The sequence below is a fragment of the Pongo pygmaeus genome, chromosome 7 (genome assembly GCF_028885625.2).
Source record: "Pongo pygmaeus isolate AG05252 chromosome 7, NHGRI_mPonPyg2-v2.0_pri, whole genome shotgun sequence".
Taxonomy (NCBI): Eukaryota; Metazoa; Chordata; class Mammalia; order Primates; family Hominidae; genus Pongo; species Pongo pygmaeus.
In genome coordinates this window covers 137514111-137528053 of record NC_072380.2, presented here as the reverse complement: position 1 = coordinate 137528053, position 13943 = coordinate 137514111, and the positions used below count along the sequence as shown (strand labels likewise).

The 13943-nt window shown below is 47.5% G+C and overlaps 1 protein-coding gene across 5 annotated transcripts in view; it reads left to right on the top strand.

The window, feature by feature from the left end:
• Positions 1-4957: 4957 nt before the first annotated feature.
• MTSS1 (MTSS I-BAR domain containing 1) overlaps positions 4958-13943 on the top strand; it is a 178720-nt gene continuing 169734 nt past the window's right edge. For 3 of the 5 annotated variants that reach the window (XM_063669061.1, XM_054499019.2, XM_054499016.2), the window contains exon 1: positions 4961-5702. In XM_063669061.1, the coding sequence (XP_063525131.1) occupies positions 5631-5702 (72 nt within the window). In that variant the 5' untranslated portion in view covers positions 4961-5630. Of the gene's footprint in view, positions 5703-13943 lie in introns of all 5 variants that reach the window. The other 2 variants (XM_054499018.2, XM_054499017.2) reach the window with 2 other exon arrangements.

Here is a 13943-nt window from a genome sequence, read left to right as displayed (position 1 = left end):
AGTGATTCTCAACTCTGGCTGCTCAAAGGACCTTGCCTCGTCCTCAAATTGGCTGTACATTGGAATCCCCTTGGGAATTTTAAAACATCCATACCTGGGCTCCATTCCCAGTGAATCTGATTTAATTGTCCTGGGCTGTCACCTGGCCATCAGGCTGTTTCAGAGCTTCCTAGGTGATTCAAATGTGTGGCAACATTAAGAACACTATCTAGGAAACTTTGAAAGAAAGTACCCAGGACCAGGTTCTACTCCTAAACAATTCAAGAGGAACCTCTGGTAGGGGTTGGCTATGGAATTTTTAAAAATGTATCATGCATGTTTTATTCCATTATCACATAAAGACATACAGATGCACGTGCATATGTGAATGGGTGTGTGTGGATGGATTTTGTTAGCGTTTGTTTTACAGAAGCAGGATCACATAACACATACTTTTCTGGATCTTACTATGAACACAATAATTTCTGCAGAAATCCCTCCAGGTCAATGAATATTATTCTAATTCATTCTTTTTTCTTTTAATTTTTTATTTTGACATAATTTCAGACTTATAGAAATGTTGCAAGAATAGTACAAAGATATCTCATTTTCCCTTCATTAGATTTCCCAAATGTTACCCCATTATGGTATTTGCTTCAAGCTTGGGTTTTGTTTTTTCTTGTTTGTTTTGTTTTGTTTTGTTTTTTAATTGAGATAAGTTCTCGCTCTGTCATCCAGGCTGGAGTGCAATGGTGTGAACACATCTCACTGCAGACTTGACATCCTGGGCTCAAGCGATCCTCTCACCTCAGCCTCCTGAGTAGCTGGGACTGTAGGCACATGCCATCACAGCCGGCTAATTTTTTGTACAGATGCGGTCCCACTATGTTGCCCAGGCTGGTCTTGAGCTCCTAGGCTCAGGTGATCCTCCCACCTCAGCTTCCCAAAGTGCTTGGATTATACATGTGAGCCACCATGCCTAGCCAAGCTTGGGTATGTTTTAGAAGCTCCTCAGGTGAGTCTAATGCACAGCCAGGTTGCTCTGTGGGGCCTCCCAGTTAGCAATGAGACTTAAGGCAGTGTTTGTGAAACTTCTGACCTTCGAGAGGGATCTTTGCATTAGAGGCAGTTATGTGACACAGTGGTTAAGACAGTGGGCTCGAAGTCATGCTGCTATGTTTGAATTCTAGCTCTTTTGCTTCCTCCCTCCTGACCCACCTTCTGTGCCTCAGTTTCTTCATCTGTAAAATAAGCATAATCGAAGTGCTAACTCCTAAGGCTTTGTGAGGATTGAGTGAGATTACTTAGGATAGTACTTGGCACACAGTGAGTATACACTAGAGGTTAGTTATTTGTATATTTATCAATACCATAGCTCATCTATGAAACAAAATTGGCTCAAGCTTGCCCTGGTCACCTATAAACAGGATTCTTTCTGATCGAGTCACTAAATTCTTTAGACAAATTCGGGAGTTATCAGCATATAAAAGTTCCCATTTAGAAACAGGCCCCTTTTGAAAATGAAATTAGCGAGGATCAATTAAAAATATCTGTCACATTGACTCACACTAAGAGATGTTTTGTATGTGTTTTGTGGATGGCAGGCTGGAAAATGGCCAGATAGAACCCTAATGTCCAGAATGTGTCACTGGGGCAGGAAACCAATGAAAGGTGATGAAGTGATTAGTAGCAAGTCTGAAGGGGGTGGCGGAGAGCGTAAAGAGCAAGTTCTCCCCCCAAGGACCAGCTGTCCCCCAGGCCCAGGCCAGGTGGGAATGTGAGCCCTGAATTGCCACATGTTCCTATCTTCCTGGAAGTGCTGAAACTTTGTTCCTTGAGGTGAAGTTTCCCAATTTCTAAATATTTTTAGATTTCCCAATTTTTTTTTTTTTTTTTAGATTTTCTAATTTTAAAAACTCCTCTGCAGGCCAGTTTGTAGCTTCCAATCATGGGAGTCAAATAGCAGGGTTGGAAGATCTAAAAGGGGAAAGAAGTCATAATATTTTGTATTTCTCCAGGACTGTTTGAGGAAGAGAGGCTGTATCTGATGGTTCTAGGTCGCCAAGACATTGTGTCTGCTCTCTAGTGGGGTAGGAACCTGGTTGGATTCCATTCCTGAGACGTTTCTTGAGCACCTGCTTTGTACCAAACCACGCCTGTCCTCCCAGGAGCATCCAATCTCCTTTGCTTTGTTTATGTGCTCCCAAGCTGCCTGCTGACTACTAATTTGACTTCTGCAGTGCCTTGATATGGAGAACTGGGCTCTCAGGGGAGCAGATATCCCTGCTGCAAGTTATAAACCAAGACTGTCCAGGACCTGATCTCCCTCTCATTAACAGTATTTCTGGGGCTTAGCTCTTTCTGTACCACATAAGCATTATGAGAAAAACATATATTTTATAAGTAAGATAAGGGTCTGGTCAGAGTAGCAATAAAAGAGCATGAAAAAGATATTAGTTTAGAAAACCCTATGTTTACACACCATATAAAGCAATTCAGAAATATATCTGGTTATTTCGAATCCATCAGAGGCATGTGAGTTTACCTAAAAGTGTAAAATATTATACATTACACAAAACCCAACATTTCATCATGTAAACAACAAAAACGGGACACTCTATTGTCGCAGAGGCAGATTCTATAACCTGAAACCCCTCCTGCCATAGCCACGTAGACACAGTTGGTAAAATGTAATCAGAATCTCTTTAAATATATGCAGAGCCAGTCTGAAAGAAGGGAAGTCCCCAACAGCCAGAAACAAAGGAGAATCTGAAAACAAGGAAAGAATGTATGACAGCTGGCCAGGCACGATGGCTCACGCCTGTAATCTCAGTACTTTGGGAGGCCAAGGCGGGTAGATCATCTGAGGTCAGGAGTTCGAGACCAGCCTGGCCAACACAGAGGCTGAGGCAGGAGAATCGCTTGAACCTGGGAGATGGAGGTTGCAGTGAGCCGAGATCGCACTACTGCTCTCCAGCCTGGGTGACAGAGTGAGGCTCTGTCTCAAAAAAAAAAAAAAAAAAAAAAAAGTGCCAGGTGTCACTCCCACTTTCCTGCATCTGGGAACAATTTTCCAGCCTCCCTTTCAAGGAGTTCTCATGAGAGACAAGGGCCTGGTGGTCAGGTCCAGGGAAAAAGGCCACAACAGAGGTGTGCTTTGGCAAACATTGCTAAAGTTGGGGTATTTGGGGCATTGAAATGTAAGCATGTGGCAGGAAAGCTAGACCAAGTGTCCACTGGGCTAAGGCCCCTTATCCCAGGAGTTCAGGAGGCTGGGTAAAAGGGAGACCTGGGGCATGGAAGTCAGAAAACCAGGGTTGGATTCCTTCCAACAGTGAAACGAGGACCAGAATGGTAATTTCCTTCAAGTAGACATAATACATATAAAATGCCCAGATTGCACACAGTAGACCCTCAGCAATGTCCCTGGGACAGGATGCCAATGTTACAGAAGTGAAATGGGGCCAGGGCTGGACATGAGCCTTGGCCTCATTCCTGCTTCTTCTGTTGATAAGATTTATCGAATGATTATTTACGAGATGCCAGGTACCACTTTAAGTGCTTTCACCGATCAGCTCATGTAATGTTCTAAACAGCCCTATCAGGTAGAAGCCATCATTATCCCCATTTACAGATGGATGAGGAAACTGAGGCCCAGAAAGGTTAAGTAACATACCCAAGGGCATACAGTTAGTAGGTTGTGAACTGGAGTTTGAATCCAGGCAATCTGGCTCTACAAGCAGTCATCTTGATCGTTAGAATACCAATAGTATTAAAGTCACAATAATGATTGGCAGCAAACTATGTGTCAAGCACCCGTTATTGGCAAGGTGAAGATAAGTCGGATGCATTCGAATGCCCTTGGGGACAGGATCCAGCAGGGGTGATCAAGAGATCAGTTACTTCCTTAAGGTAACACTCTTCCGGGTGATTTCGGGGAGACGGTAGGGAAGGTGGGTTGCAGTTAAGAGTTGGGCAGAGTGATCCAGGGGAACATTATCCTCTGCAGCTGTGCTGTGTAACTCCATGCATCCCTTTGATCCATAAAGTTTTCAAAGCCAGACCTTTTCCCATTACGGAGTGAATCTGACACAAGTGTACAGCATTTTGCACTTGGTTTCTTTTGGCCCCACTCTCCCCAGTCTTTTCTTTTGTTGTGTTTTCTGCTTCAAATAGTTAGCTCAAGGGTTAAAGGAACTGTCCGGAGTTAGGTGCTTATGTCTTAAGATCTTTTAAAAGTTGCTCATTTGATTCTCCTCCCTCTGGCCCATTTGGCGTTCATCTGAATGAGGGCTCCTGGTTATGCAGATAGGCAGTGGAGCTGTGAAAACGGACCACTAGGCCCCAAATCAACCTGGGCACATTTGCGCTCTGCAGGTTCACCCTCCCAGGAGGGCTCCCTGCGGTTATACCAACGCTGGCTGCTCTCAGTGGGCCTGAAAACCATCAACCGTCCAAGTCATAGGCAATCAGCAATCTCGATAGACTGATGGATCGTGGACAGAAGCTCTAACGCTGTTTCCATTCATTTAGCAACAGCAAATCAATCCACTTTCCCAGCATCCTGCAACTTTATCGAACTCGGCATCCCATTGCAGGATACGCCCCCGAACTCTCCTTAATTATATATATTTCGCTATTTGCAATCAGGACTCGGCGATGCAGTCCTGACATCAGAGAATGGGCGTTTTCTCAGAAGGCCGCAGTAGCTGCAGCAGCTTTCCCGCCCTACTGAGCGCTCACTACAAGCGGGCTCTGGGCTAGGCGCGCCACCCGTGCAAGCCCCGGGGAGCGGCGGTGCACCCTCCGTCCCGCGCGCTCGCAGCCATTGTAAGGTGGGCGCTCGCCAGGCAGGGTGCCGATACGCCCCCTCCGCGCTGCGACGGGCGGCCGGGGGAGGAGAGGGTGCGCGGTGCGCACCGGAGGGAGAGGCTCCGGCCCAGCGCCGCCTGCCCGCCAGCAGACCAGCAGGCTCCCCTTTGCGGCGGGCGCCCCACGCGCCTCTCGGGCGCGCGCTCCCAGCCCCGCCCGCGTGCGGCGGCGGCACGGCCGCGAGAGCGCGCCCCCGCGCGGCGGACGCACGGCCGCGAGCGCGCGTGCGCCTCTCCGAACGTCCCCGGGAGCCCAGCCAGAGCGAGCGCCGGGGCCGGGCGCGCAGGAGTGAAAAGGAGGCGGCGACCGCAGCTGCGAGCAACAGATCTGGACGCCGCGAGCTGACACGCTCTGCTATTGCGCGATTTTTTTTTTTTAATTGCAGAAAAATTTATTAAATTGGAAAATCTTGCATTTTTCAATGGCGCTGGCCCCGGGTCAGCGGGCGATTTTTTCTGCATCAAGATGGGCTTTGCCGTTTCCGTAGTGGGCACCAGTGGTGGCCTGATTGTCAGTCTTCTCCCGGCATTTTTAAGGCCAGGAGCCGAGCGCTGCTTGTAGGCGAATACCCTACAGAGCGGTTTGGCTTTTTAAATTACTGTTATTATTTTGGGCAGAGAACAGTCGGTCTGGTGCACCCCGTCCTCGCTGCAGAAGAGGCTGCGAGTCCGAGGTGGGTCTCTCGGAAGGTGAAATTCCTTCTGGGGTGAGCAAGCCCCGGCCCCGCGCGCAGTCCAGAGGCCCCGCGTGTGTGCCCTCGCCCTGCCGGAGCCGGGAAAATGGAGGCTGTGATTGAGAAGGAATGCAGCGCGCTCGGAGGCCTCTTCCAGACCATCATCAGCGACATGAAGGTAGGACGCCGGGGGTGCGGCTGCGGCGCCGGCCGCCGCGCTCTGACCTCGCCGCCGCGCTTCGTCTCCACCCCGGGCCGGGCACCCGGCCCTTCCCTGCACCGTGGCCACCGGCCACCTGCTGGAGCTCCCGGCCCGAGTGTCACCTGCTCACCCGGGGCGCTGCTTCGGGCTCTGCGGGGTCACTGGGCGGGCGGCTTCTCTGGGGGGGGTGTCTGCTGTCCCACGCCATCTACCCCGCTCATTGTCCCAGGGGGCGGCACCATTTCTTTCCCTCGGGGGCTCAGGGCACTGGCTCCAAGTTTTCCCATTGTCTGTCCCTGAAGTAAGTGTCTGGGACCCGCGGGGGCTGGATGCCCGGGAGGACACCTGATTCTCCCGGGCACGGGGTGGGGGCGCCTGGCGCCGTGGTGGGGAGGAAGTGGGGGCTCTGCCCGCGCGCAGGAAGGAGTCCCCTAGCCTAGGAGACTGAGAGGCAAAGCCAGTCCCTCCTTGGCTGTCAGGTCTACTTGGAGTGGGGGATCTGAGCAAATTAGTTATTAATTGGGCTGTTCCGAAGCTGGTAAAGGTGTGCGTGCCCTCTCTCAGCCCTCCCGCGGGGCGCGGGGCCGAAGTTCCCGGGCAGCCTTGCAGGGGCCCCGCCTTCCCCCAGCTGAGCCTGAAGGCAAGATTGGGGTCCCCGAAATAACTGTATCCCGCCCTCCCAGACCCAAACGGACACACTCTCTAGGTTTTCTCTTGGAAGGGTTGTGAAGATGGTGTATGTGTGTGCGCGCGCATGTGTGTGCGCGCGCGCGTGTGGGGGCGGGGAACAACACCCTGGCTTTTTCCTGCAAAGGGTGGGACTGGGGATAACCTGATCCTCGGATGTGGATTTTCTGGTGCCTAGAGATAGACCAGGGCCCCGTGTTATTCATCCAGAGGAAATAAAACCAGCCGCGCGAGCTGGCTGGAGGTGGGAATTGGGAGCGGTGGGGGAAATTATTTTTTTTAATGTGTATTTAGGGAGCTTCTCTTTGGCTCTGGCCCAGCCCCAGTTTGCCTCAACAGATCCAGATCCGGGGAGGTAGTGTTTAATTAAAAGCTCGCTTCCAAAACGAGTGGGCAGGTTTGGAAAGCTGTGCACCGAGTGGGTGTGGACAGCCCCTCTTCAGCCGCTGCCTGGGCGCCTGGATGAGCTTTTGTCTGATGAAGTGTAAGGTTTAGAGAGGCTTCGTGCCTCGGAGATGGTCTTTGGGAAGGAATGCTCAGCTGTCATGGCCTGCTTCCACCTTTCAGAACCAACTGCCACCTCACCCAGGGTGAACTTTACCAAGGTGCCTCTGTCCTGGTCTTGTCCATTTTGAAATCTTTCTACAGCTCTCGTGCCTTTTGTCACAAATTGTCCTTAGCATAGCATAATCTGCAGCCAGACTCTGCTTGCCCAGGAATGCTTATAGTCCAGGCACTTGGAATTAGATGGATTATTCCCTGTTGAAAGACAGCCCGTTTCATTCTGTTGCCCCCAGTGCACACTGACGGATCTGTCCACTGCAGTCCTGGAGTGATCACATCTGGAGTTTTTTCTCTTTGTTCTTTAATCCAGAATCCAGGCTCGGTTCTTCCCATTCACTATTTGAATCGAAAGCCGTTCAGAAGGTGACCTGCCCAAAGGGTGGGCTGTCCTGCTTTCCACCTGCCATCCTGTGGCTGCGTGGCAGTATGCCCTGGCTGGGGACTCATGGGTGCCAAGGTGGTGTTTTTTCCCCTGTATGGTTCCAGTTAAAAATAAAGACATCTTCTTTAATGCCCAGTCACGGCGAGTTTGTGTATCCTGACTTCTTTCCTTTTGAGTTTAGTAGGTTTGTTCAGTATCCTATGGGAAATCATTTATTTTGAAGTTTTTTTTTTTTTTAGTTTGTTTGTTTTGGCAGTAAAATTTTAAAAGCAAGGTGGAGTGGAATGGAAGACTAAAACATGCCTTGGGTTCTGCAGAGTTTTAGACTTTTGGAGACTCGAGAGATGAAGAGAGAGGGAGTGTCTGATTTCCAAGATTGTTTATGCATAAGACAATTCTTGAATATTTTCTTGGGCTTTGCTTCTTAAAAGACTTCATCATGGATTAGGTGACAGTGACATTTTAAATGGAAATTAAAAATTTTTAAATTTGAACAGCTCTGATAAGCAGTATATAGTGTGCAGATGCATGAAGTCACCAGCAACAAAAGTCAGTTTTTAATATCTGAAATCAACTGACTTTCTAATGACCTGCTTATCCTCTTTTTCCTCTTCTTTAAACTCCCATAATGGGTTTATAATGCCTTTGGTCTCCTATCTGTTTGCTCTGAGGGAAAAGCGTAAATGTCGGAAACCCATTTGGAATGCCATCTTGATAAAAATTTTTAGGTTATTTTCTCAGAAGTGATGTTAGGCTGGGTGAGAAAAGGGTAAGGAAAATGGTTTTATTAGTAGCATTTGATTCTTCAAAATGTACAGCAGCACAGGAAGGGAGTCAATTTCCTCTTTGGAGAAAAAAAGAAAACAATAAAAAAAGGGAATAATTTCAAGGCCTGGCACCCTCCATCTTCTGAAACCAGAGAACCTCAAGACATGCAAAAGCAAGAGAGAGAGGATTCTTTGTGCTTTCTTCTAAAGATACTTCATCTAAGTCCTCGGCTGGCTGTCAGGGCATGGGTTTTATCCTTTTCAGGGGGTAAGGTGTGGAAGAAATCCTGACTTTTTCTCCACTGGGGAACAGCACCATGTAAAGCAAGCAGCAGCTAGTAAATAACGTATCGATTCCTTGACGAGAGGAAGCCTGGTGGTTTGTTTCTCGTTTATTCTAACCGGCTGTGGTGGTGGGCACTAATGAACAGTGTTGTGCAAAATCACCTACTGGCTGCCTTTCCTCCCATCCATGGAAATTAGTAAATCACTGATCAAATTGGCTGGTGTGAGTTGGTTCCAGAGGAAAGGGGAGACAAGATATTCACGTGGCTGGAGGGAAGGGCCCATAGCTGGTTTGTCTGGGGAGCAGTAGTCTGGAAGTGATGTTGACTGCCTTCTGATGTGTATGTAGACAATCTTGACTGCATCAAGAAGGTCCTGGAATCTTTTTGGAGTTTCTATCCAAGCCCTGGGAAGGGAGGGCTCCATGTCTCAAACAGCAGCTTTGTGCCTTTGCTTTTGAGTCATTGAACTGGCATCGATTTTGGTGATGTCTGGGGAGTTCTTAAGACCAGGAGACTTTGCTGGCCAAAATTGAGGACAGCTCACTCTGCGGATGTCTTTCTTCTTTTAATAATTAACTTGGTTTAAAAAAACAAAGTCGGATGTCTGAAATCAAATATTTTCTTCACCCTTGTTGCTCAAGAATCAGCATGTCGAGAGCTGAACTGGGCCTGCTGCGGGGAGAACTTTGTACGAGGTTAGGAGTACAGAATGTGACTGGCGCAAGAAAACCCCAACCACACCTGATTCCTCCACCCCATGTGTCACTTTAGACAGGGGTGTCCTGTTACCAGCACCTGTGCTGAGCAGAATAGAGGCTTTGTTCAGTTCCTCCCCACCGCCCCCCACCCGTGTTTGCCATCACTATCCTCTTTCCTAAGTTCTGCCTAAAATTGGAACTGCTAAAGGGACTTCTTGAATTCCATGAAAATCTTTTTGTGGTTCGAAGCCATGTCGTGATATTTTCCCTCCCATATCGTAAGATGGAGAATGTGGGTAGTGGGTCCAACACTGGATAGTGATTTCAGGGTTTTTTTTTCCACCTCGCTGCTTTGTTTTGGGGTTCCCATCTGAAGAGAAGTACACTTCCTTGCTGTTTATGGAGGGCAATTGTGTGGAAGGCCTTTTGCTAGGCTCTGCCCTTGGAGAGCTCCTTGTCCTGTGGGCTGTAAACAGGTAATGTGAATCCAATATGGTGGCCGTGAAGGAAGGGCTGTGGTTCAGCCTAGAGAAGAGCATCAGTCTCTGCAGGAGTTTCCTTGGAGGCCTCAGAAAAAGAGTTTTCTCCAGGACAGTACTGAAAACCCAGCGAAGGCCTCAGCCAGGTGCTCTGAGGGAGGTGGGCTACTCCCTGTAAACGGTGACAGCCACACAAAGGCAGGACAAGCAGAGCACTTGTAAAGGACAGATGGGCCCCATGTTGGCTTTTCTCTTAGCAAATGATTGTGTTTGGCCAGGGTTTTACAGCTTCCTCATTTTGGGCCCATGGGAGAAGAAGGTGAAGTAAAGATGTCATAAAATCGACAGCAGGAACTGCCTGGGATGGGTGCCCAGAGATTTAGGACCTCTTCTATGTAGATTCATCTTTTTGGTTTTTTGGGTGCCAATCTTGTTCTTTGGAAATCGTTTCTGCCCTGGTTTGAGTGTGTCTTTGTGAAAACCCCTTCCTATTTAGTTTTTGTGAAAACTCTTTACTATTTAGTCAAATTTTTTGGAACTTCTAGCTTGATGCTGTGAACCTTTATGTTCTGAAATTCCGCAGTTTGTAATGCTCCAAATCAAGAGAGGTCATTCCTAGGTCCTGGTTTGCATAGAAGGTAAGCTGAGTTTGGATTTTGCCTGGTTCAGCCATTGCCCAGTTCTTACTAGAGTAACATATACTCATTCCGTAGTATTTATTGAGCATCAGTGGTGTTTCAGGCACCAAACGTGGCATAATGATTTCAGCAAGTAAAAACGTAGAATTTCCCATTAAATTTGCATTTCAGATATACTAAAAAATTGTTCACTATTTAAGTATGTTCCCTGTGTGCTATGTGTTCTCAGTTGCTGACCTCTTGCCCTTTGAACTCTTCTTTTGCACCTCAGCCACAGGGAAAAGGAAAAAAGCTAAAATGATGTCTGTCAATTTGGCTAACTTACTTAAGGCTGTTAAAATGCTTGGAGGGTGAAAAGGTTGAAACTATTGATTCATTAGATGCTTTATCTCCAATTTGCATCTCTGCTTTTTCCATCTTCGCAGGCATGGGTGGCGATAGCTGGCAAGATTCCTTCTGTAGTGAGACCATTTAGATGTTCAAATTGGGTATGGACAAATGAGGTCACTTTGAGTTCCCCATTACTTCTCGGAACTGCCTTCAGGACACTTACCCCCAAAACCCACACCTCTGCAAAAACAAAGAAATACCTCACTCCAGACCAAACAAAAGCCAGAGGACAGATTTAGCTGCCTAGGATGTCAGACAAGAAATTTTGGGGCCCTTTAAAGGGAACTAACTGATGCCGTGAGCCGTTTACTCAGATTTGGAGATAGCACTGCTGATATGGCCTTATTAAGTAGCAAACAGGAGAGGAAAATGAAGTTGAGGAGTAAATTAATTGGCTGAGCATTAAGGAAGCCCATTGTCACGATTGCTGATGTTCTCCCTTGAATTAGCAGTAGACTGCAGGTTTCATCTGTGTATGAGCCACCAAGGCAAATCAGAAACAACCAAACAACCAAAAACTTAAAAGTAGCAATTCCCAGCGCAGAATCCACTCCAGAGCAGTCCCTGTCTCAACGCCTGGAAATCTAGGCTTGGGGCTCTCTCATCTCGCCTGCTTCCTGATTTGTTTGGAGGTGACAGTGTTTTTACCTACTGAGCAAATGGGAGGGTTTGGGTTGTTTAAGATTCTCTGGGGTCTGGGCAAGGGCCCTTGCAAGTCTGTGTTTGAAGAAGTGGATGGGTTCACCAATAAAACTCCTTCCTGTGCTGCCTCTTGGCATATCTGGCCTTGGTCATAGGTTCTAAGTGGTTTTTCTTTTCCTGTCTAATGTAAGTGGGTGAAAAAAAAATCAATTGAGTTGAGTGCTTTTTGAACTGTGTGTCTTTTTATTTGCTTGCTTTCTCTCAAAGCAGTAGAAAGTTTCAGCTCACTCAGCACCAGCAGCTTCCTGGGCATGGAGGTGGGCAGCAGGTTTTGCCTGGGTCTCCTCTGCTGCCTACTATGCGACAGGGTCTCCAAGGGCCGTGGGAGTGGGTCTCACCAGAAGACGAGGTTTGGCAGCATGCGTGTGGTTACAGAGCAGGGTCCATTGGGTTCCCTGGAAGCTTAGAGATGCTGCTGCCTGGGCCAGGGCTCTGATTAGTGCCCTGGGGTACATTCACGGCATTAAGATTTGGAAAAGCACCCCAGGTAATTCTAGTGATGGCCAAGGTTGAGAATCACTGAGCTGTGTAAGTCTTCCCTCAAAGCCTTTTCTGGTTGGGTGAGGTGCCTCACACCTGTAATCCCATCACTCTGGGAGGCCAAGGTGGGTGGATCACCTGAGGTCAGGAGTTGAGACCAGCCTGGCCAACATGGCAAAACCCCGTCTCTGCAAAACATACAAAATTTAGCCGGGTGTGATCATGCATGCCTGTAGTCCCAGCTATTCAGTAGGCTGAGGCAGGAGAATTGCTTGAACCCAGGAGGTGGAGGTTGCAGTAAGCCAAGATCATGCCACTGGACTCCAGCCTGAGTGACAGAGTAAGACTCTGTCAAAAAAAAAAAAAAGCCTTAATCTTACCCAAATCTGAATATAAAAGTACCTTCATATAGTTGCACACCAGTGTGAATATACTTAACACTACTGAATTGTGATGCTTAAAGATGGTCAAGATGGTACATTTTATGTGTATTTTACCACAATTAAAAATAAAAATTAAGCCAGGTGCGGTGGCTCACTCCTGTAATCCCAGCACTTTGGGAGACCGAGGTGGACAGATCATGAGGTCAAAAGATCGAGACCATCCTGGCCAACATGGTGAAATCCCATCTCTACTAAAAACACAAAAATCAGTTGGGCATGGTGGCGCACACCTGTAGTCCCAGCTACTCGGGAGGCTGTGGCAGAAGAATCACTTAAACCCGGGAGGCAGAGGTTGCAGTGAGCTGAGATCACATCACTGCACTCCAGCCTGGCGACAGAATGGGACTCTGTCTCAAAAAAAAAAAAAAATTAAAAAACCTTAGAGTTAAATGTTAAAGTAAATAAACTGAAACATAAAAATAAACAGCAACAAAGGATCTTTAGAATACTTTGCCATGATTTATTGATTCTGTCCGTTGTGATTTTTTTTTTGCGATGATGGAAATTGTCAAATACGTGAGCCACTAGCCACATGTGACTATTGAGTACATGAAGTGTGGCCAGTGCAATCAAGGAATTGACTTTATTTTTAGTCACTTTTCATTTGTTTAAACTTAAATAGCCGTATATGGCTAGTGGCTACCGTACTGAACAGCTGCAGATCTATAACATATCATTTAGATAATTAGAGTGTGCCTGCATTGTAACACAGCTTTCTGACTATCTTCTACCTTCTGCTGGCTACAACACTGCCCCTAAACCCATCCATAGAAATTCTGGAGCTAGAGTTGACCTTGAAGTTAAAGGAATCTGATTCAAATCTCATGGGCGAGTTATTTAATCTCTGAGTCTTGGTTTCCTCTTCCGTAAAATGGGTCTAATGAACCTGATAGAGTTGTTGGAGGATTCTGAAATGAAACATTGCTTGTGAAGGTTTTCACACATTGCCTGGCAAACGTGCACTCAAATGTTAGAAGTGGTTACTATTCTGTCTTATAGATTTGGGAATGGGGTATTTTGAAGTCTTAAAATCAGTGGAGTAATTATCTCCACCACTTCTTAGGCAGACACTGCCCCACCCTTACGGAGCTGTATTTTAGAGCTTGCAGTGAAGTTGCAGGAAATGGAGAAGTTGAGTTTTTTTCTTGCTAAGTAAATCGCCCCTGAGTTCATTACGAAGGTCAGCTGGCCCAGCAGGACCTATTTGCATTCTGTATTTGCAAACCCTACTGTTTGTTTATTAGGGAAGGAGAGGGTGGGGTACTTGGCTAGGACATTTGTAAGTCAGATAGATTGAGGCCGGGGGGAGGGAAGTTGCTTTATTAGGGTCATCCTTTCCCATCTACGTCCTTTGAGTTTCCTCCTTTTTCTGGGGCAACCACCAAAAGTGGCCATCCTGTGCCTCTAGTCTGTGCTGTAGCAGGAGCTTCCCAAGTCTTGGCCACATCTGGGTTCTTCCCATGGGCCGAATGTGGCAGTCCTGCCTTAACCTTTTGTGTGAGGACCCCTGTGATTTGGCCCCAGCTAAGTGGCCTGCTATGTGTCCAGCGCTCCCTAACTCGGACTCCCAGGCTTCCTTGAACACAGCCTGTGCTCCTCACTCTTGTTGTTTGTCCTGTCCTGTCTCTGCCATTGCTGCCTACTGAAATCTTTCTCATCCTTCAAGGCTCCATCAGACAGTGACCTTATTCTCTGGTGCC